Source organism: Oncorhynchus tshawytscha, unplaced genomic scaffold, assembly GCF_018296145.1.
Source record: "Oncorhynchus tshawytscha isolate Ot180627B unplaced genomic scaffold, Otsh_v2.0 Un_contig_1256_pilon_pilon, whole genome shotgun sequence".
NCBI lineage: Eukaryota > Metazoa > Chordata > Actinopteri > Salmoniformes > Salmonidae > Oncorhynchus > Oncorhynchus tshawytscha.
Genome location: NW_024609555.1, coordinates 125,001 through 152,500, shown reverse-complemented (window position 1 = coordinate 152,500; position 27,500 = coordinate 125,001). Strand labels below are relative to the sequence as shown.

At 42.9% G+C, this 27,500-nt stretch overlaps 1 protein-coding gene across 1 annotated transcript in view; it reads left to right on the top strand.

The window, feature by feature from the left end:
• LOC121845138 (voltage-dependent T-type calcium channel subunit alpha-1H-like) overlaps positions 1-27,500 on the top strand; it is a gene marked incomplete at its 5' end in the record, with an annotated part of 117,814 nt that overhangs the window by 57,691 nt on the left and 32,623 nt on the right. The window contains 6 exon segments of the mRNA XM_042315882.1: positions 3,420-3,520; positions 4,476-4,599; positions 9,470-9,558; positions 14,646-14,794; positions 14,797-14,818; positions 16,906-17,032. Coding sequence (XP_042171816.1) covers positions 3,420-3,520; positions 4,476-4,599; positions 9,470-9,558; positions 14,646-14,794; positions 14,797-14,818; positions 16,906-17,032 — 612 coding nt within the window.

Here is a 27,500-nt window from a genome sequence, read left to right as displayed (position 1 = left end):
CCTCTCTCTCCTTCTGTTCTCCCTCTCTCTCTCCTTCTGTTCTCCCTCTCTCTCCTTCTGTTCTCCCTCCCTCTCTCACTCTCCTTCTGTTCTCCCTCTCTCTCTCCTTCTGTTCTCCCTCCCTCTCTCACTCTCCTTCTGTTCTCCCTCTCTCTCCTTCTGTTCTCCCTCTCTCTCTCTTCTGTTCTCCCTCTCTCTCCTTCTGTTCTCCCTCCCTCTCCTCTCTTCTGTTCTCCCTCTCTCTCCTTCTGTTCTCCCTCTCTCTCCTTCTGTTCTCCCTCTCTCTCTTCTGTTCTCCCTCTCTCTCCTTCTGTTCTCCCTCTCTCTCCTTCTGTTCTCCCTCTCTCTCTCCTTCTGTTCTCCCTCTCTCTCCTTCTGTTCTCCCTCTCTCTCCTTCTGTTCTCCCTCTCTCTCTCCTTCTGTTCTCCCTCTCTCTCCTTCTGTTCTCCCTCTCTCTCCTTTCTGTTCTCCCTCTCCCTCTCCTTCTGTTCTCCCTCTCTGTCTCCTTCTGTTCTCCCTCCCTCTCTCCTTCTGTTCTCCCTCTCTCTCTCCTTCTGTTCTCCCTCCCTCTCGCACTCTCCTTCTGTTCTCCCTCTCTCTCCTTCAGTTCTCCCTCCCTCTCTCTCTCCTTCTGTTCTCCCTCTCTCTCTCCTTCTGTTCTCCCTCTCTCTCTCCTTCAGTTCTCCCTCCCTCTCTCTCTCCTTCTGTTCTCCCTCCCTCTCCCTCTGTTCTCCCTCTCTCTCTCCTTCTGTTCTCCCTCCCTCTCCTTCTGTTCTCCCTCTCTCTCCTTCTGTTCTCCCTCTCTCTCCTTCTGTTCTCCCTCTCTCTCCTTCTGTTCTCCCTCCCTCTCTCTCTCTCCTTCTCTTCTTGTTGTGTTTGTTTATAGAGTCCTGCAGGGAGGCTAATTGTTCCCCTGTAATTGATTGGCCACGGCAGAAATAGTTTTCTCAGTGGGTAGAGCAAGACCCCTGTGTGTGTGTGTGTGTAGTGTGTGTGTAGTGTGTGTGTAAGCCAGAGGTGTGATGTCCCCTCTGCAGTAACAGGGTGATTCTATCAGTGTAGTAGGAGAGAGAGCAGCCTCTCTGTAAACTCTCCTCTATCAGGGAGAGAGCAGCCTCTCTAACTCTCTCCTATCAGGGAGAGAGGGCAGCCTCTCTGTAACTCTCCTCTATCAGGGAGAGAGCAGCCTCTCTGTAACTCTCCTCTATCAGGGAGAGAGAGAGCAGCCTCTCTGTAACTCTCCTCTATCAGGGAGAGAGCAGCCTCTCTGTAACTCTCCTCTGTCAGGGAGAGAGAGAGCAGCCTCTCTGTACCTCTCCTCTATCAGGGAGAGAGAGCAGCGTCTATGTATCTCTCCTCTATCAGGGAGAGAGAGCAGCTTCTCTGTAACTCTCCTCTGTCAGGGAGAGAGAGAGCAGCTTCTCTGTAACTCTCCTCTGTCAGGGAGAGAGCAGCCTCTCTGTAACTCTCCTCTATCAGGGAAAGAGAGCAGCGTCTATGTATCTCTCCTCTATCAGGGAGAGAGCAGCTTCTCTGTAACTCTCCTCTATCAGGGAGAGAGAGCAGCCTCTCTGTAACTCTCCTCTATCAGGGGGTTACACCAGTCCAACTCTCTCCCCGACCCCCACCAGTCCAACTCTCTTCCTGACCCCCACCAGTCCAACTCTCTCCCCGACCCCCACCAGTCCAACTCTCTCCTCGACCCCCACCAGTCCAACTCTCTCCCCGACCCCACCAGTCCAACTCTCTCCTCCACCCCCACCAGTCCAACTCTCTCCCCGACCCCCACCAGTCCAACTCTCTCCTCGACCCCCACCAGTCCAACTCTCTCCTCGACCCCCACCAGTCCCACTCTCTCCTCGACCCCCACCAGTCCCACTCTCTCCTCGACCCCCACCAGTCCAACTCTCTCCTCGACCCCCACCAGTCCAACTCTCTCCTCGACCCCCCACCAGTCCAACTCTCTCCTCGACCCCCACCAGTCCAACTCTCTCCTCGACCCCCACCAGTCCAACTCTCTTCTGACCCCCACCAGTCCAACTCTCTCCCCGACCCCCACCAGTCCAACTCTCTCCTCGACCCCCACCAGTCCAACTCTCTCCCCGACCCCACCAGTCCAACTCTCTCCTCCACCCCCACCAGTCCAACTCTCTCCTCCACCCCCACCAGTACAACTCTCTCCTCCACCCCCACCAGTCCAACTCTCTCCTCCACCCCCACCAGTCCAACTCTCTCCCCGACCCCACCAGTCCAACTCTCTCCTCCACCCCCACCAGTCCAACTCTCGCCTCCACCCCCACCAGTACAACTCTCTCCTCGACCCCCACCAGTCCAACTCTCTCCTCCACCCCCACCAGTCCAACTCTCTCCTCCACCCCCACCAGTCCAACTCTCTCCTCCACCCCCACCAGTCCAACTCTCTCCTCGACCCCCACCAGTCCAACTCTCTCCTCGAACCCCACCAGTCCAACTCTCTCCTCGACCCCCACCAGTCCAACTCTCTCCTCGACCCCCACCAGTCCAACTCTCTCCTCGACCCCCACCAGTCCAACTCTCTCCTCAACCCCCAGCAGTCCAACTCTCTCCTCGACCCCCACCAGTCCAACTCTCTCCTCGACCCCCACCAGTCCAACTCTTCCTCGACCCCCACCAGTCCAACTCTTCCTCGACCCCCACCAGTCCAGTCAAAACACAGTAGTTTAGTTTAGTTTTCTATTAAGATAAACAGCCGATACCTTCCCAGCTACTTCAGTTAACTGAGGAGTAGCCAGTTTCTGTTCTGCTTGCTTGCTTTTTTACAACTCGGTTGGAAAGAGTTCAACACGCTGACAGCAGCTGCCCCTGTTCGACTCTCCCGTGTTGATCCAGCCAGCCTTTTCAGAAGCTTTGCCTTCACACAGTCTGTCCGCCCGCTCTGTGGTGTCGAGCGCGGTCCTAAATTCAGCCAGCTGAAAACCTCCAAACAGCCTACCCAGACTGCTCTAGGGAGTCCGCATGGTCCTAAAGCACACCGATGCCGTTTTTGGTGTCACGGTGCAATGATAAAACTTTGTGGGGGGGGTGAGACAAAAATTGCCCCCATCATCCCCAGTGAAAGTTGTGCCCCTGGTGAGCAGTTTGGGTTGACGTAACAGTGGAGAGTTGGTTGTTAGCAGTTTGTAATGACTTAGTTGCTGACTGTGTTTTCCCCTGTCCTGTTCTCCAACCCTGCTCAACGAGAACTGAGCACTTTGTTGATGGCGTGTTTCCCAGAATGCATTAGTCTTCCAGTCTGACAGGACAAGCGAGAGTTGTTGTTCCCTGCTGCTAGAGAATGAATGTTCTGCACCGTCATGGGAAACACACATCCAAACTTAGAGACTGACGATGTAGAGGAAGGAGTGTGTGTAATGCTGAACTCTGACCTCTGTCCTCTGTAGAACCTGTGGTTCCGGGTCAGGAGAACGCTGCAGAGCCACAAGCCACGCTGGTGTAGAGAACATGAAGACTGGAACCTCTACCTGTTCTCCCCTCAGAACTCGTGAGCCACACAAACACACACACACACACACACACACACACACACACACACACACACACACACACACACACACACACACACACACACACACACACACACACACACACACACACACACACACACACACACACACACACACACACACACACACACACACACACCACACAGACACACACACACACACACACACACACAGACACACACACACACACACACAGACACACACACACACACACAGACACACACACACACACACACACACACACACACACACACACACACACACACACAGACACACACACACACACACACACACACACACACACACACACACACACACACACACACACACACACACACACACACACACACACACACACACACACACACACACACACACACACACACACACACACACACACACACACACACACACACACACACACACACACACACACACAGACACACACACACACACACACACACACACACACACACACACACACACACACACACACACACACATACTTGTTCTCTCACCTTCTCATAAATACTGTATCTTCCTCCTTTGTGCTGATTTCCCCCCTTCCTTCCTTCCTTCCTTCCTTCCTTCCTTCCTTCCTTCCTTCCTTCCTTCCTTCCTTCCTTCCTTCCTTCTTCCTTCCTTCCTTCCTTCCTCCCTCCCTCCCTCCATCCTTCCCTCATTCCCTCCCTCATTCCCTCCCTCCCTCCCTCACCCCCTCCCTCCCCCACCCCTCCCCTCCCTCCCTCACACCATCCCCTCTCTCCCCCTCCTCACCCCCTTCCCCCTCTCCTCCCCTCCCTCCCCCACTCCACTCCCTCATCTCATCCACCTCCACCTCCCCCTCTTTCTCCCTCCCTCCCTCCCTCACCTCACCCCCCCCATCCCCTCCCTCCTCCTCCCTCCCCCTCCTCTCTCCGCTCCCTCCTCTAGGTTCCGTGTGTGGGCTAAGGGGATGATCTCTCATAAGATGTTTGATCACGTGGTCCTCCTCTTCATCTTCCTCAACTGCATCACCATCGCTCTGGAGAGACCCGGCATTCTGCCTCACAGCACCGTAAGACACTAGGGCTGGTGTTATACCCTATTTTACTATATACCAGTATTGATGCATCGACCACTTTTGTTTTTTTACTTTACCTACTAGAACCCTATTTTTACTTTACCTTCTAGAACCCTATTTATACTTTACCTTCTAGAACCCTATTTATACTTTACCTTCTAGAACCCTGTTTTTTACTTTACCTTCTAGAACCCTATTTATACTTTACCTTCTAGAACCCTATTTATACTTTACCTTCTAGAACCCTATTTATACTTTACCTACTAGAACCCTATTTTTACTTTACCTTCTAGAACCCTATTTATACTTTACCTTCTAGAACCCTATTTATACTTTACCTTCTAGAACCCTGTTTTTTACTTTACCTTCTAGAACCCTATTTATACTTTACCTTCTAGAACCCTATTTCAATGTGGTTGGTTAGGCTTCATTATTAATGCCATTTCAGACTTGACGTCGATACAACAACTATGATAGCTGAGGTTCATAGATTGGTATGAATATTAGTTCAGAACCTAACATTTTAGTAAATGCTTTCGGCTAGCTAGATTTTTTACATCCACTGTTTCCCAAGACGACAGCCTGGTTTACTGGTTTTCTCAGGAGGCCCTAAAACATTAAACAATGTCATACTGTACTCATTTCATAACACCAGCTAGGTGGCTGGCTAAAGTTAGCTAGTCAGTTAACTTGCTAAATCACGATTTTCGTAAATTAACTTTATGACAAAAAATGATGCCCAATCGTTTGTCTCTACATTAACTAACACATTCCTCTCCATTGTAAATGTTTTGCTTGACTCGTTATGACGTTGTAATTACTTACATTTGTTTCCACTGTAATGTTTTGTCAGCTGTCTTTGCTGAAGAAAGTCACCAGGGATGGGTGGCTCGCATCAAATTCATCAAATCAAATCAAATCAAATTGATTTATATAGCCCTTCGTACATCAGCTGATATCTCAAAGTGCTGTACAGAAACCCAGCCTAAAACCCCAAACAGCAAGCAATGCAGGTGTAGAAGCACGGTGGCTAGGAAAAACTCCCTAGAAAGGCCAAAACCTAGGAAGAAACCTAGAGAGGAACCAGGCTATGTGGGGTGGCCAGTCCTCTTCTGGCTGTGCCGGGTGGAGATTATAACAGAACATGGTCAAGATGTTCAAATGTTCATAAATGACCAGCATGGTCGAATAATAATAAGGCAGAACAGTTGAAACTGGAGCAGCAGCACAGTCAGGTGGACTGGGGACAGCAAGGAGTCATCATGTCAGGTATTCCTGGGGCATGGTCCTAGGGCTCAGGTCCTCCGAGAGAGAGAAAGAAAGAGAGAATTAGAGAGAGCATATGTGGGATGGCCAGTCCTCTTCTGGCTGTGCCGGGTGGAGATTATAACAGAACATGGCCAAGATGTTCAAATGTTCATAAATGCATGGTCGAATAATAATAAGGCAGAACAGTTGAAACTGGAGCAGCAGCACGGCCAGGTGGACTGGGGACAGCAAGGAGTCATCATGTCAGGTAGTCCTGGGGCATGGTCCTAGGTCTCAGGTCCTCCGAGAGAGAGAAAGAGAGAAGGAGAGAATTAGAGAACGCACACTTAGATTCACACAGGACACTGAATAGGACAGGAGAAGTACTCCAGATATAACAAACTGACCCTAGCCCCCCGACACAAACTACTGCAGCATAAATACTGGAGGCTGAGACAGGAGGGGTCAGGAGACACTGTGGCCCCATCCGAGGACACCCCAGACAGGGCCAAACAGGAAGGATATAACCCCACCCACTTTGCCAAAGCACAGCCCCCACACCACTAGAGGGATATATTCAACCACCAACTTACCATCCTGAGACAAGGCTGAGTATAGCCCACAAAGACCTCCGCCACGGCACAACCCAAGGGGGGCAACCCAGACAGGATGACCACATCAGTGAATCAACCCACTCAGGTGACGCACCCCCTCCAGGGACGGCATGAGAGAGCCCCAGTAAGCCAGTGACTCAGCCCCTGTAATAGGGTTAGAGGCAGAGAATCCCAGTGGAAAGAGGGGAACCGGCCAGGCAGAGACAGCAAGGGCGGTTCGTTGCTCCAGAGCCTTTCCGTTCACCCTCCCACTCCTGGGCCAGACTACACTCAATCATATGACCCACTGAAGAGATGAGTCTTCAGTAGAGACTTAAAGGTTGAGACCGAGTTTGTGTCTCTGACATGGGTAGGCAGACCGTTCCATAAAAATGGAGCTCTATAGGAGAAAGCCCTGCCTCCAGCTGTTTGCTTAGAAATTCTAGGGACAATTAGGAGGCCTGCGTCTTGTGACCGTAGCGTACGTGTAGGTATGTACGGCAGGACCAAATCAGAGAGATAGGTAGGAGCAAGCCCATGTAATGCTTTGTAGGTTAGCAGTAAAACCTTGAAATCAGCCCTTGCTTTGACAGGAAGCCAGTGTAGAGAGGCTAGCACTGGAGTAATATGATCAAATTTTTTGGTTCTAGTCAGGATTCTAGCACATTCTCACTGGAACCACTCAATATGATTGGTTATATAAAAACCTTGGGACCCAAATGCATAATGAGTGATCTAACTCCTCCTGGTGGTGGTCTGGAGCCGTAATGCTGGGTACCTCTAACTCCCCCTGGTGGTGGTCTGGAGCCGTGATGCTGCGTACCTCTAACTCCCCCTTGTGGTGGTCTGGAGCTGTGATGCTGGGTACCTTTAACTCCCCCTGGTGGTGGTCTGGAGCTGTGATGCTGGGTGCCTCTAAGTCCCCCGGTGTAAACTCGCAAACTTTTAAAGGAGGAACCACTGTAGCTAAGCATATTGTTTATGCCACAGTATCATAAATCAGAGCGAAATAGGTGAAACATGGATATGTTAGCTAGCTGGCTAGTTACATGAGGTAAGAAAACATGGAATGTTTACATCTAATTAGTGTCCCCTTGGAAACATTGACCACCACTTTCGTTCCTACCCTGTCAATAATTCCTCCCTTGGCTTAGTCATTCGTTGTCATGTCAAGCAATAATGTATTCAAGGTGCCGCCCACTATATTATAATTTGAATAATCATTCTATTTTCATAATTCCAACAATTCACCAATTAATTAGGGCTATCTCTGCCTTGGCATCTTTTTCATACCGGATGACAGCATGACAAGTCTGTTAGGTTGTCAGTGTTTGACATGAAGGAAACAATATCACAGGGCCCCTTTTTTTTACAGATGGCCTGAAACTTGTTCCCAGCCCCCGATCACACTTGTAGACGATGCCGTCGTGGCGACGTCAGCTAGCTAAGCTCGTACGTAGAAACGCATCGTCTGGTCTAACGGTCGTCTGAACAACTAAGCTCGTATGTAGAAACGCATCGTCTGGTCTAACGGTCGTCTGAACAACTAAGCTCGTATGTAGAAACGCATCGTCTGGTCTAACGGTCGTCTGAACAACTAAGCTCGTATGTAGAAACGCATCGTCTGGTCTAACGGTCGTCTGAACAACTAAGCTCGTATGTAAAAACGCATCGTCTGGTCTAACGGTCGTCTGGCGTCGGAAACATCTAAGCTCGTATGTAGAAACGCATCGTCTGGTCTAACGGTCGTCAGAACATCTAAGCTCGTACGTAGAAACGCATCATCTGGTCTAACGGTCGTCTGAACAACTAAGCTCGTATGTAAAAACGCATCGTCTGGTCTAGCGGTCGTCTGAACAACTAAGCTCGTATGTAGAAACGCATCGTCTGGTCTAACGGTCGTCTGGCGTTGGAACATCTAAGCTCGTATGTAGAAACGCATCGTCTGGTCTAACGGTCGTCTGGCGTTGGAACATCTAAGCTCGTATGTAAAAACGCATCGTCTGGTCTAACGGTCGTCTGAACAACTAAGCTCGTATGTAGAAACGCATCGTCTGGTCTAACGGTCGTCTGGCGTTGGAACATCTAAGCTCGTATGTAGAAACGCATCGTCTGGTCTAACGGTCGTCTGAACAACTAAGCTCGTATGTAGAAACGCATCGTCTGGTCTAACGGTCGTCTGAACAACTAAGCTCGTACGTAGAAATGCATCGTCTGGCCTAACGGTCGTCTGGCGTTGGAACATCATCTAAGCTCGTACGTAGAAATGCATCGTCTGGTCTAACGGTCGTTGGAACATCTAAGCTCGTATGTAAAAACGCATCGTCTGGTCTAACGGTCGTTGGAACAATTAAGCTCGTACATAGAAACTTATCGTCTGGTCTAACGGTCGTCTGGCGTTGGAACATCTAAGCTCGTACGTAGAAACGCATCGTCTGGTCTAACGGTCGTCTGAACATCTAAGCTCGTACGTAGAAATGCATCGTCTGGCCTAACGGTCGTCTGGCGTTGGAACATCTAAGCTCGTACGTAGAAACGCACCGTCTGGTCTATCGGTCGTCTGGCGTCGGAACTACGTGTGTGTAGGCCGTCAAATCAAAACCGCTACTTTGATATAAAGTCGGGTTTTTTGTGTTTTTTTACGAAAATGAAAACATGTCAGTTTGTCACCTTCAAGAGGTTGGAGAAATAACATGTTCAACTATTTAAGACTATTTAAGCTCCAATCCAAGGTTGTTCCTTTTAGATTAGGAGAAAATTAACTACTAATGAAAGATTTTTTTTCACTTCTCTCGTTGACTTCTCAAACCCCGAACCCCGGCTAATCGTTCCCAGATGTCTTGCGATGTCTCTCCTACTCTCCCTCCAGGAGAGAGTGTTTCTGAGTGTCTCCAACTAGATACTCTCTGCTCTAATATACTGTCTCTCCTACTCTCCCTCCCTCCAGCAGAGTGTTTCTGAGTGTCTCCAACAAGAAACTCTCTGTTCTAATATACTGTCTCTCCTACTCTCCCTCCCTCCAGGAGAGAGTGTTTCTGAGTGTCTCCAACTACGTGTTCACTGTCATCTTCCTGGCTGAGATGACTGTCAAGGTAATACTCTGTTTCAGTCTGTTGTCTGTTTCAGCCTGTTGTCTGTCTCAGTCTGCTGTCTGTCTCAGTCTGCTGTCTGTCTCAGTCTGTTGTCTGTTTCAGTCTGTTGCCTGTCTCAGTCTGCTGTCTGTCTCAGTATGCTGTCTGTCTCAGTCTGCTGTCTGTTTCAGTCTGCTCTCTGTTTCAGTCTATTGTCTGTTTCAGTCTGATCTCTGTTTCAGTTTGTGGTCTGTTTCAGTCTCATGTTGCCTGTTTCAGTCTGCTGACTCAGTCAGTTGTCTTTTGTCTGTTTCAGTCTGTTGTTGGTTTCAGTTTTCATGTTGTCTGTTTGTTTCAGTTGTCTGTTTCAGTCTGTTGTCTGTTTCTGTTTCAGTCTGCTGTCTGTTTCAGTCTGATCTCATGCTCTTTGCTCAGTTTCAGTCTGATGTCTGTTTCAGTCTGATCTCTGTTTCATTCTGATCTCTGTTTCAGTCTGTTGTCTGTTTCAGTCTGATCTCTGTTTCAGTCTGATCTCTGTCTGTTTCAGTCTGTCTGTTTCAGTCTGATTGTGTTTCAGAGTGCTGTCTGTTTCAGTCTGATGTCTGTTTCAGAGTGCTGTCTGTTTCAGTCTGTCTGTTGTCTGTTGTCTGTTGTTTCAGTCTGATATCTTTTTCAGAGTGCTGTCTGTTTCAGTGTCTGTTTCAGTCTGATCTCTGTTTCAGAGTGCTGTCTGTTTCAGTCTGCTGTCTGTTTCAGTCTGCTGTCTGTTTCTGTCTGCTGTCTGTTTCAGTCTGATCTCTGTTTCAGTCTGTTTCAGGTTTCAGTCTGCTGTCTGTTTCAGTCTGATCTCTGTTTCAGAGTGCTGTCTGTTTCAGTCTGTTGTCTGTTTCAGTCTGCTGTCTGTTTGACTCATGCTCTTTGTTTCAGTATGCTGTCTGTTTCAGTCTGCTGTCTGTTTCAGTCTGCTGTCTGTTTCAGTCTGTTGTCTGTCTGTTTCAGAGTGCTGTCTGTTTCAGTCTGATTTGTTTCAGAGTGCTGTCTGTTTCAGTCTGCTGTCTGTTTCAGTCTGATCTCTGTTTCAGAGTGCTGTCTGTTTCAGTCTGCTGTCTGTTTCTGTCTGCTGTCTGTTTCTGTCTGTTGTGTGTTTCAGTCTGTTGTTGGTTTCAGTCTGCTGTCTGTTTCAGTCTGATCTCTGTTTCAGTCTGTGTCTGTCTCTGTTTCAGTCTGCTGTCTGTTTCAGTCTGCTGTCTGTTTCAGTCTGCTGTCTGTTTCAGTCTGCTGTCTGTTTCAGTCTGCTGTCTGTTTCAGTCTGCTGTCTGTTTCAGTCTGTCTGTCTGTCTGTTTCAGTTGCTGTCTGTTTCAGTCTGATCTGTGCTGTCTGTTTCATTCTGCTGTCTGTTTCAGTCTGCTGTCTGTTTCAGTCTGATCTGTTTCAGAGTGCTGTCTGTTTCAGTCTGCTGTCTGTTTCAGTCTGCTGTCTGTTTCTGTCTGTTGTCTGTTTCAGTCTGTTGTTGTTTTCAGTCTGCTGTCTGTTTCAGTCTGATCTCTGTTTCAGAGTGCTGTCTGTTTCAGTCTGATATCTGTTTCAGTGCTGTCTGTTTCAGTCTGATCTCTTTTCAGTCTGTTGTCTGTTTCAGTCTGATCTCTTTTTCAGAGTGCTGTCTGTTGTCTGCTGTCTGTTTCAGTCTGCTGTCTGTTTCAGTCTGATCTCTGTTTCAGAGTGCTGTCTGTTTCAGTCTGCTGTCTGTTTCAGTCTGCTGTCTGTTTCAGTCTGATCTCTGTTTCAGAGTGCTGTCTGTTTCAGTCTGCTGTCTGTTTCAGTCTGCTGTCTGTTTCAGTCTGTTGTCTGTTTCAGTCTGATTCTGTTTCAGATCTCTGTTTCAGTCTGTTGTCTGTTTCAGTCTGATCTCTTTTTCAGAGTGCTGTCTGTTTCTGTTGTTGTCTGTTTCAGTCTGTTGTTGTTTTCAGTCTGCTGTCTGTTTCAGTCTGATCTCTGTTTCAGAGTGCTGTCTGTTTCAGTCTGATATCTGTTTCTGCTGTTTTTCAGTCTGAGTCTGTTGTCTGTTTCAGTCTGATCTCTTTTTCAGAGTGCTGTCTGTTTCAGTCTGCTGTCTGTTTCAGTCTGTGTCTGTTTCAGTCTGATCTCTGTTTCAGAGTGCTGTCTGTTTCAGTCTGCTGTCTATTTCAGTCTGATCTCTGTTTCAGAGTGCTGTCTGTTTCAGTCTGTTGTTGGTTTCAGTCTGCTGTCTTTTCAGTCTGATCTCTGTTTCAGAGTGCTGTCTGTTTCAGTCTGATCTCTGTTTCAGAGTGCTCTGTTTCAGTGTCTGTTTCAGTCTGATCTCTGTTTCAGAGTGCTGTCTGTTTCAGTCTGATCTCTGTTTCAGAGTGCTGTCTGTTTCAGTCTGTTGTCTGTTTCAGTCTGATCTCTGTTTCAGAGTGCTGTCTGTTTCAGTCTGCTGTCTGTTTCAGTCTGATTCTGTTTCAGAGTGCTGCCTGTTTCTCTGCTCTCTGTTTCAGTCTGTTGTCTGTTTCAGTCTGCTGTCTGTTTGACTCATGCTCTTTGTTTCAGTATGCTGTCTGTTTCAGTCTGCTGTCTGTTTCAGTCTGTTGTCTGTTTCAGTCTGATCTCTGTTTCATTCTGATCTCTGTTTCAGTCTGTTGTCTGTTTCAGTCTGATCTCTGTTTCAGAGTGCTGTCTGTTTCAGTCTGATCTTTGTTTCAGAGTGCTGTCTGTTTCAGTCTGATATCTGTTTCAGTCTGCTGTCTGTTTCAGTCTGATCTCTGTTTCAGAGTGCTGTCTGTTTCAGTCTGATCTCTGTTTCAGAGTGCTGTCTGTTTCAGTCTGCTGTCTGTTTCAGAGTGCTGTCTGTTTCAGTCTGCTGTCTGTTTCAGAGTGCTGTCTGTTTCAGTCTGCTGTCTGTTTCAGTCTGCTGTCTGTTTCAGTCTGCTGTCTGTTTCAGTCTGCTGTCTGTTTCAGTCTGTTGTCTGTTTCAGTCTGATCTCTGTTTCAGAGTGCTGTCTGTTTCAGTCTGATATCTGTTTCAGAGTGCTGTCTGTTTCAGTCTGATCTCTGTTTCAGTCTGTTGTCTGTTTCAGTCTGATCTCTTTTTCAGAGTGCTGTCTGTTTCAGTCTGATCTCTGTTTCAGAGTGCTGTCTGTTTCAGTCTGATGTCTGTTTCAGAGTGCTGTCTGTTTCAGTCTGCTGTCTGTTTCAGTCTGCTGTCTGTTTCAGTCTGCTCTCTGTTTCAGAGTGCTGTCTGTTTCAGTCTGCTGTCTGTTTCAGTCTGCTGTCTGTTTCAGTCTGTTGTCTGTTTCAGTCTGATCTCTGTTTCATTCTGATCTCTGTTTCAGTCTGTTGTCTGTTTCAGTCTGATCTCTGTTTCAGAGTGCTGTCTGTTTCTGTCTGTTGTCTGTTTCAGTCTGTTGTTGTTTTCAGTCTGCTGTCTGTTTCAGTCTGATCTCTTTTTCAGAGTGCTGTCTGTTTCTGTCTGTTGTCTGTTTCAGTCTGTTGTTGTTTTCAGTCTGCTGTCTGTTTCAGTCTGATCTCTGTTTCAGAGTGCTGTCTGTTTCAGTCTGATATCTGTTTCAGAGTGCTGTCTGTTTCAGTCTGATCTCTTTTCAGTCTGTTGTCTGTTTCAGTCTGATCTCTTTTTCAAAGTGCTGTCTGTTTCAGTCTGATGTCTGTTTCAGTCTGCTGTCTGTTTCAGTCTGATCTCTGTTTCAGAGTGCTGTCTGTTTCAGTCTGCTGTCTATTTCAGTCTGATCTCTGTTTCAGAGTGCTGTCTGTTTCAGTCTGTTGTTGGTTTCAGTCTGCTGTCTGTTTCAGTCTGATCTCTGTTTCAGAGTGCTGTCTGTTTCAGTCTGATCTCTGTTTCAGAGTGCTCTCTGTTTCAGTCTGTTGTCTGTTTCAGTCTGATCTCTGTTGGAGAGTGCTGTCTGTTTCAGTCTGATCTCTGTTTCAGAGTGCTGTCTGTTTCAGTCTGTTGTCTGTTTCAGTCTGATCTCTGTTTCAGAGTGCTGTCTGTTTCAGTCTGCTGTCTGTTTCAGTCTGATCTCTGTTTCAGAGTGCTGCCTGTTTCAGTCTGCTCTCTGTTTCAGTCTGTTGTCTGTTTCAGTCTGCTGTCTGTTTGACTCATGCTCTTTGTTTCAGTATGCTGTCTGTTTCAGTCTGCTGTCTGTTTCAGTCTGCTGTCTGTTTCAGTCTGTTGTCTGTTTCAGTCTGCTGATCTCTGTTTCAGTCTGTTGTCTGTTTCAGTCTGATCTCTGTTTCAGAGTGCTGTCTGTTTCAGTCTGATCTCTTTTTCAGAGTGCTGTCTGTTTCAGTCTGCTGTCTGTTTCAGTCTGCTGTCTGTTTCAGTCTGCTGTCTGTTTCAGTCTGCTGTCTGTTTCTGTCTGTTGTCTGTTTCAGTCTGATCTCTGTTTCAGAGTGCTGTCTGTTTCAGTCTGATATCTGTTTCAGAGTGCTGTCTGTTTCAGTCTGATCTCTGTTTCAGTCTGTTGTCTGTTTCAGTCTGATCTCTTTTTCAGAGTGCTGTCTGTTTCAGTCTGCTGTCTGTTTCAGAGTGCTGTCTGTTTCAGTCTGCTGTCTGTTTCAGTCTGCTGTCTGTTTCAGTCTGCTGTCTGTGTCAGTCTGCTGTCTGTTTCAGAGTGCTGTCTGTTTCAGTCTGCTGTCTGTTTCAGTCTGATCTCTGTTTCAGGTTACTGTCTGTTTCAGTCTGCTGTCTGTTTCAGTCTGATCTCTGTTTCAGTCTGATCTCTGTTTCATTTTGATCTCTGTTTCAGTCTGTTGTCTGTTTCAGTCTGATCTCTGTTTCAGTCTGATCTCTTTTTCAGTCTGATCTCTGTTTCAGTGTGCTGTCTGTTTCAGTCTGATCTCTGTTTCAGTCTGATCTCTGTTTCAGTCTGATCTCTGTTTCTATCTGATCTCTGTTTCAGTCTGTTGTTTGTCTCAGTCTGCTGTCTGTTTCTGACTGTTGTCGGTTGCAGTTTTCATGCTGCCTGTTTTAGTCTGCTGTCTGTTTCAGTCTGCTGACTGTTTCAGTCTGCTGTCTGTTTCAGTCTGGACTGTTTCAGTCTGTTGTCCGTCCTGGAGTTATTGTCTTCTTAATGTTGTGTCTATAGATTGTAGGGGGTTCTGCTGGGGTAAACAGAGCTACCTGAAGAGCAGCTGGAATGTTCTGGATGGGATCCTGGTGTTTGTCTCTCTGGTGGACATCCTGGTTTCTCTGGCCTTGACTGGAGGGAACCGCATCCTGGGAATCCTCAGAGTACTACGACTGCTCGCACACTACGACCTCTCAGGTAGGACCACACTACGACCACACTACGACCACACTACGACCTCTCAGGTAGGACCACACTACGACCTCTCAGGTAGGACCACACTACGACCTCTCAGGTAGGACCACACTACGACCACACTACGACCTCTCAGGTAGGACCACACTACGACCTCACCACACTGCGACCTCTCAGGTAGGACCACACTACGACCACACTACGACCACACTACGACCTCTCAGGTAGGACCACACTACGACATCTCAGGTAGGACCACACTACGACCTCTCAGGTAGGACCACACTACAACCTCTCAGGTAGGACCACACTACGACCACACTACGACCTCTCAGGTAGGACCACACTACAACCACACTACGACCTCTCAGGTAGGACCACACTCCAACCACACTACAACCACACTACGACCTCTCAGGTAGGACCACACTACAACCACACTACGACCACACTACGACCTCTCAGGTAGGACCACACTACAACCACACTACGACCACACTACGACCACACTACGACCTCTCAGGTAGGACCACACTACGACCACACTACGACCACACTACGACCACACTACAACCACACTACGACCACACTACAACCACACTACAACCACACTATGACCACAATACGACCTCTCAGGTAGGGGGGTGTGTCTGTGTGTGTATAATGTGTAAGGTGTGTGTGTGTGTCTGTGTGTGTATAATGTGTACGGTGTGTGTGTGTGTATATGTGTGTCTGTGTGTGTGTGTATGTGTGTGTATAATGTGTACGGTGTGTGTGTGTGCATGTGTGTGTATAATGTGTGTGTGTGTGTGTGTGTGTGTGTGTGTAAGTGTGTGTATAATGTGTAAGGTGTGTGTGTGTGTGTGTGTGTATGTGTGTGTGTATGTGTGTGTGTATGTGTGTAAGGTGTGTGTGTATGTGTGTCTGTGTGTGTGTATGTGTGTGTATAATGTGTACGGTGTGTGTGTGTGTCTGTGTGTGTGTATAATGTGTAAGGTGTGTGTGTGTGTGTCTGTGTGTGTATAATGTGTAAGGTGTGTGTGTGTGTGTCTGTGTGTGTATAATGTGTAAGGTGTGTGTGTGTGTGTGTCTGTGCGTGTATAATGTGTAAGGTGTGTGTGTGTGTGTGTGTGTGTTTATGTGTGTGTATAATGTGTAAGGTGTGTGTGTGTGTGTGTGTGTGTGTCTGTGTGTGTATAATGTGTAAGGTGTGTGTGTGAGTGTCTGTGTGTGTATAATGTGTAAGGTGTGTGTGTGTGTGTGTGTGTGTGTGTGTGTGTGTGTGTGTGTATGTGTGTGTATGTGTGTAAGGTGTGTGTGTGTATGTGTGTCTGTGTGTGTTTATGTGTGTGTGTATAATGTGTATGGTGTGTGTGTGTCTGTGTGTGTATAATGTGTAAGGTGTGTGTGTGTGTGTGTCTGTGCGTGTATAATGTGTAAGGTGTCTGTGTGTGTATAATGTGTAAGGTGTGTGTGTGTGTGTGTGTCTGCGTGTATAATGTGTAAGGTGTGTGTGTGTCTGTGCGTGTATAATGTGTAAGGTGTGTGTGTGTCTGTGTGTGTATAATGTGTAAGGTGTGTGTGTGTCTGTGTGTATAATGTGTAAGGTGTGTGTGTGTCTGTGCGTGTATAATGTGTAAGGTGTGTGTGTGTCTGTGTGTGTATAATGTGTAAGGTGTGTGTGTGTCTGTGTGTGTATAATGTGTAAGGTGTGTGTGTGTCTGTGCGTGTATAATGTGTAAGGTGTGTGTGTGTCTGTGTGTGTATAATGTGTAAGGTGTGTGTGTGTCTGTGTGTGTATAATGTGTAAGGTGTGTGTGTGTGTGTGTGTGTATAATGTGTAAGGTGTGTGTGTGTCTGTGTGTGTATAATGTGTAAGGTGTGTGTGTGTCTGTGTGTGTATAATGTGTAAGGTGTGTGTGTGTCTGTGTGTGTATAATGTGTAAGGTGTGTGTGTGTCTGTGTGTGTATAATGTGTCTGTGTGTGTGTAATGTGTATAATGTGTAAGGTGTGTGTGTGTCTGTGTGTGTATAATGTGTAAGGTGTGTGTGTGTCTGTGTGTGTATAATGTGTAAGGTGTGTGTTGCAGGGTGATCAGTCGAGCCCCAGGGCTGAAGCTGGTAGTGGAGACTCTGATCACGTCTCTGAGACCCATCGGGAACATCGTCCTCATCTGCTGCGCTTTCTTCACTGTGTTTGGAATACTGGGAGTACAGGTAACACACACACACACACACACACACACACACACACACACACACACTAACACACACACACGCGCACACACACACACACACACACACACTAACGCACACACACTAACGCACACACACACACACACTAACGCACACACACACACTAACGCACACACACACACACACACACACACACACACACACACACACACACACACAACACACACACACGCGCACACGCACACGCACACACACACACACACTAACGCACACACACACACACACACACACTAACGCACACACACACTAACGCACACACACACAGCTGAAGCTGGTAGTGGAGACTCTGACACAGACCCATCAACACACCTATCTGCTGCGCTTTCACACTGTGTTTGGAATACACAGGTAACACAAACACACACACACACACACACACACGCACACACACACACACACACACACACACTAACAGACACACACACACACACACACACACACACACACACACACACACACACTAACACACACACACACACGCTCACACACACACACACACACACACTAACGCACACACACTAACACACACACACACACACACACACAACACACACACACACACACACACACACACACACACACACACACACACACACACACACTAAGCAGACACCTCAACGGCCCCTGAAAGAACTTCATTGGACTCTAACTGGAAACCACATATCCTGAGGCTGCAGTTATTGTAGCTGGGGATTTTAACAAGGCTAATCTGATAACAAGGCTCCCTAAATTTTATCAGCATATCGAAAATGTGTGACCCGGGCTGGCAGCATTCTGGATCATTGTTACTCTAACTTCAGCGACGCATACAAAGCCCCGCCCCCCTTTCTGCAAATCTGACCACGACTCCATTTTGTTGCTCCCAGCCTATAGACAGACACTAAAACAGGAAATGCCCGTGCTCGGGTCTGTTCAACGCTGGTCCGACCAATCGGATTTCACGCTTCAAGATTGCTTCTATCACGTGGACTGGGATATGTTCCCGGGACAACAACATTGATGAATACGCGTGAGCTTTTAATCATGGCAAGGCAACCGGAAACATGACCGAATACAAACAGTGTTGCTATTTCCTCCGTAAGGCAATCAAGCAAGCTAAGCGTAATTATAGAGACAAAGTAGAGTCGCAATTCAATGGCTCCGACACAGGGTCTACAGTCAACCAGCCCCGTCGTGGACCAGGATGTCTTTGCTCCCAGACAAACTAAACAACTTCTTTGCTTGCTTTGAGGACAATACAGTGCCACTGACATGGCCCGCTACCAAAACCCGCGGGCTCTCCTTCACCGCAGCCAACGTAGCCGACGTGAGTAAAACATTTAAACGTGTTAACCCTCGCAAGGCTGCCGGCCCAGACGGCATCCCTAGACGTGTCCTCAGAGCATGCGCATGCCAGCTGACTGGTGTGTTTACGGACATATTCAATCGATCCCTATACCAGTCTGCTGTTCCCACATGCTTCAAGAGGGCTGCCATTGTCCCTGTTCCCAAGAAAGCTAAGGTAACTGAGCTAAACGACTATCGCCCCGTCCTGGTCCTGGACTTTCTGACGGGCCGCCCCCAGGTGGTGAAGGTAGGAAACAACGTCTTCACCCTGCTGATCCTCAACACTGGGGCCCCACAAGGGTGTTTTCTCAGCCCTCTCCTGTACTCCCTGTTCACCCACGACTGCGTGGCCATGCACGCTTCCAACTCCATCATCAAGTTTGCGGACGACACTACAGTGGTAGGCCTGATTACCAACAACAACGAGACGGCCTACACGGAGGAGGTAAGTGCCCTCGGAGTGTGGTGTCAGGAAAATAACCTCACACTCAACGTCAACAAAACAAAGGAGATGATCGTGGACTTCAGGAATCAGCAGAGGGAGCACCCCTATCCACATCGAAGGGACAGCAGAGGGAGCACCCCACCCCCTATCCACATCAAAGGGACAGCAGAGGGAGCACCCCCTATCCACATCAAAGGGACAGCAGAGGGAGCACCCCCTATCCACATCAAAGGGACAGCAGAGGGAGCACCCCCTATCCACATCAAGGGACAGCAGAGGGAGCACCCCCCCCTATCCACATCAACAGGGACAGGGACAGCAGAGGAGCACCCCCTATCCACATCGAAGGGACAGCAGAGGAGCACCCCCACCCCCTATCCACATCAAAGGGACAGCAGAGGGAGCACCCCCTATCCACATCAAAGGGACAGCAGAGGGAGCACCCCCTATCCACATCAAAGGGACAGCAGAGGGAGCACCCCTATCCACATCAGGGACAGAGGGAGCACCCCCCTATCCACATCGAAGGCAGTGGAGAAGGTGGAACGTTTTAAGTTCCTCTGCCTCTACATCACCAGTCCTCCAGTGCGCCTCCCCAGTCCTGTACGTCCCCACACTCGCCCTGAAGAGCGTGTCATCAGTCCGGTGAAACCTGTGCCGGCTCCATGCACCAGGCCTCCAGTGCGCCTCCCCGGGGGGGGGGTACTGTCACGCCCTGACCATAGAGAGCCCTCGGGGTTCTCTATGGTGTAAAAGGTCAGAGCGTGACTAGGGGGGTTTTCTAGTTATTATAGTTCTATGTTGGTGTGTGAGTATGATTCCCAATTGGAGGCAGCTGAATATCGTTGCCTCTAATTGGGGATCATACTTAGTGTGTCCCTTTTTCCCACCTGCTTTGTGGGATATTGTTTTGTTTAGTGCCTATGTGCTCTACGTAATTCTTTGTTGTTTTGAAGTTTCACTGTAATAAATATGTGGAACTCGACTCACGCTGCGCCTTGGTCCGCTCTTTCTTACGACGAACGTGACAATACCCTACATTACTCATCTCATATATATATACTGTTAAACCAGCTATAATGTTACCATACCCTACATTACTCATCTCATATATATATACTGTTAAACCAGCTATAATGTTACCATACCCTACATTACTCATCTCATATATATATACTGTTAAACCAGCTATAATGTTACCATACCCTACATTACTCATCTCATATATATATAATGTTAAACCAGCTATAATGTTACCATACCCTACATTACTCATCTCATATATATATACTGTTAAACCAGCTATAATGTTACCATACCCTACATTACTCATCTCATATATATATACTGTTAAACCAGCTATAATGTTACCATACCCTACATTACTCATCTCATATATATATACACTGTTAAACCAGCTATAATGTTACCATACCCTACATTACTCATCTCATATATATATACTGTTAAACCAGCTATAATGTTACCATACCCTACATTACTCATCTCATATATATATACTGTTAAACCAGCTATAATGTTACCATACCCTACATTACTCATCTCATATATATATACTGTTAAACCAGCTATAATGTTACCATACCCTACATTACTCATCTCATATATATATATACTGTTAAACCAGCTATAATGTTACCATACCCTACATTACTCATCTCATATATATATACTGTTAAACCAGCTATAATGTTACCATACCCTACATTACTCATCTCATATATATATATACTGTTAAACCAGCTATAATGTTACCATACCCTACATTACTCATCTCATATATATATACTGTTAAACCAGCTATAATGTTACCATACCCTACATTACTCATCTATATATATATATACTGTTAAACCAGCTATAATGTTACCATACCCTACATTACTCATCTCATATATATATATACTGTTAAACCAGCTATAATGTTACCATACCCTACATTACTCATCTATATATATATATACTGTTAAACCAGCTATAATGTTACCATACCCTACATTACTCATCTAATATATATATACTGTTAAACCAGCTATAATGTTACCATACCCTACATTACTCATCTCATATATATATACTGTTAAACCAGCTATAATGTTACCATACCCTACATTACTCATCTCATATATATATATACTGTTAAACCAGCTATAATGTTACCATACCCTACATTACTAATATCATATATATATACACTGTTAAACCAGCTATAATGTTACCATACCCTACATTACTCATCTCATATATATATACTGTTAAACCAGCTATAATGTTACAATACCCTACATTACATTACTCATCTCATATATATATATACTGTTAAACCAGCTATAATGTTACCATACCCTACATTACTCATCTCATATATATATACTGTTAAACCAGCTATAATGTTACCATACCCTACATTACTCATCTCATATATATATATACTGTTAAACCAGCTATAATGTTACCATACCCTACATTACTCATCTCATATATATATATACTGTTAAACCAGCTATAATGTTACCATACCCTACATTACTAATATCATATATATATACACTGTTAAACCAGCTATAATGTTACCATACCCTACATTACTCATCTCATATATATATACTGTTAAACCAGCTATAATGTTACCATACCCTACATTACTCATCTCATATATATATATACTGTTAAACCAGCTATAATGTTACCATACCCTACATTACTCATCTCATATATATATATACTGTTAAACCAGCTATAATGTTACCATACCCTACATTACTCATCTCATATATATATACTGTTAAACCAGCTATAATGTTACCATACCCTACATTACTCATCTCATATATATATATACTGTTAAACCAGCTATAATGTTACCATACCCTACATTACTCATCTCATATATATATATACTGTTAAACCAGCTATAATGTTACCATACCCTACATTACTCATCTCATATATATATACTGTTAAACCAGCTATAATGTTACCATACCCTACATTACTCATCTCATATATATATACTGTTAAACCAGCTATAATGTTACCATACCCTACATTACTCATCTATATATATATATACTGTTAAACCAGCTATAATGTTACCATACCCTACATTACTCATCTCATATATATATATACTGTTAAACCAGCTATAATGTTACCATACCCTACATTACTCATCTCATATATATATACTGTTAAACCAGCTATAATGTTACCATACCCTACATTACTCATCTATATATATATATACTGTTAAACCAGCTATAATGTTACCATACCCTACATTACTCATCTCATATATATATATACTGTTAAACCAGCTATAATGTTACCATACCCTACATTACTCATCTCATATATATATACTGTTAAACCAGCTATAATGTTACCATACCCTACATTACTCATCTCATATATATATATACTGTTAAACCAGCTATAATGTTACCATACCCTACATTACTCATCTCATATATATATATACTGTTAAACCAGCTATAATGTTACCATACCCTACATTACTCATCTCATATATATATATACTGTTAAACCAGCTATAATGTTACCATACCCTACATTACTCATCTCATATATATATACTGTTAAACCAGCTATAATGTTACCATACCCTACATTACTCATCTATATATATATATACTGTTAAACCAGCTATAATGTTACCATACCCTACATTACTCATCTATATATATATATACTGTTAAACCAGCTATAATGTTACCATACCCTACATTACCCTAAACATTACTCATCTCATATATATATATACTGTTAAACCAGCTATAATGTTACCATACCCTACATTACTCATCTATATATATATATACTGTTAAACCAGCTATAATGTTACCATACCCTACATTACTCATCTATATATATATATACTGTTAAACCAGCTATAATGTTACCATACCCTACATTACTCATCTCATATATATATATGTTAAACCAGCTATAATGTTACCATACCCTACATTACTCATCTATATATATATACTGTTAAACCAGCTATAATGTTACCATACCCTACATTACTCATCTCATATATATATATACTGTTAAACCAGCTATAATGTTACCATACCCTACATTACTCATCTCATATATATATATAATGTTAAACCAGCTATAATGTTACCATACCCTACATTACTCATCTCATATATATATACTGTTAAACCAGCTATAATGTTACCATACCCTACATTACTCATCTATATATATATATATACTGTTAAACCAGCTATAATGTTACCATACCCTACATTACTCATCTATATATATATATATACTGTTAAACCAGCTATAATGTTACCATACCCTACATTACTCATCTATATATATATATACTGTTAAACCAGCTATAATGTTACCATACCCTACATTACTCATCTCATATGTATATATACTGTTAAACCAGCTATAATGTTACCATACCCTACATTACTCATCTCATATATATATATATACTGTTAAACCAGCTATAATGTTACCATACCCTACATTACTCATCTCATATATATATACTGTTAAACCAGCTATAATGTTACCATACCCTACATTACTCATCTCATATATATATATACTGTTAAACCAGCTATAATGTTACCATACCCTACATTACTCATCTATATATATATACTGTTAAACCAGCTATAATGTTACCATACCCTACATTACTCATCTCATATATATATACTGTTAAACCAGCTATAATGTTACCATACCCTACATTACTCATCTCATATATATATATACTGTTAAACCAGCTATAATGTTACCATACCCTACATTACTCATATCTCATATATATATACTGTTAAACCAGCTATAATGTTACCATACCCTACATTACTCATCTCATATATATATAATGTTAAACCAGCTATAATGTTACCATACCCTACATTACTCATCTCATATATATATATAATGTTAAACCAGCTATAATGTTACCATACCCTACATTACTCATCTCATATATATATACTGTTAAACCAGCTATAATGTTACCATACCCTACATTACTCATCTCATATATATATATACTGTTAAACCAGCTATAATGTTACCATACCCTACATTACTCATCTCATATATATATATAATGTTAAACCAGCTATAATGTTACCATACCCTACATTACTCATCTCATATATATATATATATACTGTTAAACCAGCTATAATGTTACCATACCCTACATTACTCATCTCATATATATATATACTGTTAAACCAGCTATAATGTTACCATACCCTACATTACTCATCTCATATATATATATACTGTTAAACCAGCTATAATGTTACCATACCCTACATTACTCATCTCATATATATATATACTGTTAAACCAGCTATAATGTTACCATACCCTACATTACTCATCTCATATATATATACTGTTAAACCAGCTATAATGTTACCATACCCTACATTACTCATCTCATATATATATACTGTTAAACCAGCTATAATGTTACCCTACATTACTCATCTCATATATATATACTGTTAAACCAGCTATAATGTTACCATACCCTACATTACTATATCATATATATATATACTGTTAAACCAGCTATAATGTTACCATACCCTACATTACTCATCTCATATATATATACTGTTAAACCAGCTATAATGTTACCATACCCTACATTACTCATCTCATATATATATACTGTTAAACCAGCTATAATGTTACCATACCCTACATTACTCATCTCATATATATATACTGTTAAACCAGCTATAATGTTACCATACCCTACATTACTAATCTCATCATATATATACTGTTAAACCAGCTATAATGTTACCATACCCTACATTACTCATCTCATATATATATACTGTTAAACCAGCTATAATGTTACCATACCCTACATTACTCATCTCATATATATATACTGTTAAACCAGCTATAATGTTACCATACCCTACATTACTCATCTCATATATATATACTGTTAAACCAGCTATAATGTTACCATACCCTACATTACTCATCTCATATATATATATACTGTTAAACCAGCTATAATGTTACCATACCCTACATTACTCATCTCATATATATATATACTGTTAAACCAGCTATAATGTTACCATACCCTACATTACTCATCTATATATATATATACTGTTAAACCAGCTATAATGTTACCATACCCTACATTACTCATCTCATATATATATACTGTTAAACCAGCTATAATGTTACCATACCCTACATTACTCATCTCATATATATATACTGTTAAACCAGCTATAATGTTACCATACCCTACATTACTAATATCATATATATATACTGTTAAACCAGCTATAATGTTACCATACCCTACATTACTCATCTCATATATATATACTGTTAAACCAGCTATAATGTTACCATACCCTACATTACTCATCTCATATATATATACTGTTAAACCAGCTATAATGTTACCATACCCTACATTACTCATCTCATATATATATACTGTTAAACCAGCTATAATGTTACAATACCCTACATTACTCATCTCATATATATATATATATACTGTTAAACCAGCTATAATGTTACCATACCCTACATTACTCATCTCATATATATATATACTGTTAAACCAGCTATAATGTTACCATACCCTACATTACTCATCGCATATATATATAATGTTAAACCAGCTATAATGTTACCATACCCTACATTACTCATCTCATATATATATATATATACTGTTAAACCAGCTATAATGTTACCATACCCTACATTACTCATCTCATATATATATACTGTTAAACCAGCTATAATGTTACCATACCCTACATTACTCATCTCATATATATATACTGTTAAACCAGCTATAATGTTACCATACCCTACATTACTCATCTCATATATATATACTGTTAAACCAGCTATAATGTTACCATACCCTACATTACTCATCTCATATATATATACTGTTAAACCAGCTATAATGTTACCATACCCTACATTACTCATCTCATATATATATACTGTTAAACCAGCTATAATGTTACCATACCCTACATTACTCATCTCATATATATATACTGTTAAACCAGCTATAATGTTACCCTACATTACTCATCTCATATATATATATACTGTTAAACCAGCTATAATGTTACCCTACATTACTCATCTCATATATATATATATACTGTTAAACCAGCTATAATGTTACCATACCCTACATTACTCATCTCATATATATATAATGTTAAACCAGCTATAATGTTACCATACCCTACATTACTCATCTCATATATATATATATATACTGTTAAACCAGCTATAATGTTACCATACCCTACATTACTCATCTCATATATATATACTGTTAAACCAGCTATAATGTTACCATACCCTACATTACTCATCTCATATATATATACTGTTAAACCAGCTATAATGTTACCATACCCTACATTACTCATCTCATATATATATACTGTTAAACCAGCTATAATGTTACCATACCCTACATTACTCATCTCATATATATATACTGTTAAACCAGCTATAATGTTACCATACCCTACATTACTCATCTCATATATATATACTGTTAAACCAGCTATAATGTTACCATACCCTACATTACTCATCTCATATATATATACTGTTAAACCAGCTATAATGTTACCATACCCTACATTACTCATCTCATATATATATACTGTTAAACCAGCTATAATGTTACCATACCCTACATTACTCATCTCATATATATATACTGTTAAACCAGCTATAATGTTACCATACCCTACATTACTATCTCATATATATATACTGTTAAACCAGCTATAATGTTACCATACCCTACATTACTCATCTCATATATATATACTGTTAAACCAGCTATAATGTTACCATACCCTACATTACTCATCTCATATATATATACTGTTAAACCAGCTATAATGTTACCATACCCTACATTACTCATCTATATATATATATACTGTTAAACCAGCTATAATGTTACCATTACCCTACATTACTCATCTCATATATATATACTGTTAAACCAGCTATAATGTTACCATACCCTACATTACTCATCTCATATGTATATACTGTTAAACCAGCTATAATGTTACCATACCCTACATTACTCATCTAAATGTATATACTGTTAAACCAGCTATAATGTTACCATACCCTACATTACTTATCTCATATATATATACTGTTAAACCAGCTATAATGTTACCATACCCTACATTACTCATCTCATATATATATACTGTTAAACCAGCTATAATGTTACCATACCCTACATTACTCATCTCATATATATATATACTGTTAAACCAGCTATAATGTTACCATACCCTACATTACTCATCTCATATATATATAATGTTAAACCAGCTATAATGTTACCATACCCTACATTACTCATCTCATGTATATATACTGTTAAACCAGCTATAATGTTACCATACCCTACATTACTCATCTCATATGTATATACTGTTAAACCAGCTATAATGTTACCATACCCTACATTACTCATCTCATATACAGTGCCTTGCGAAAAGTATTCGTTACCCCCTTGAACTTTGCGACCTTTTGCAACATTTCAGGCTTCAA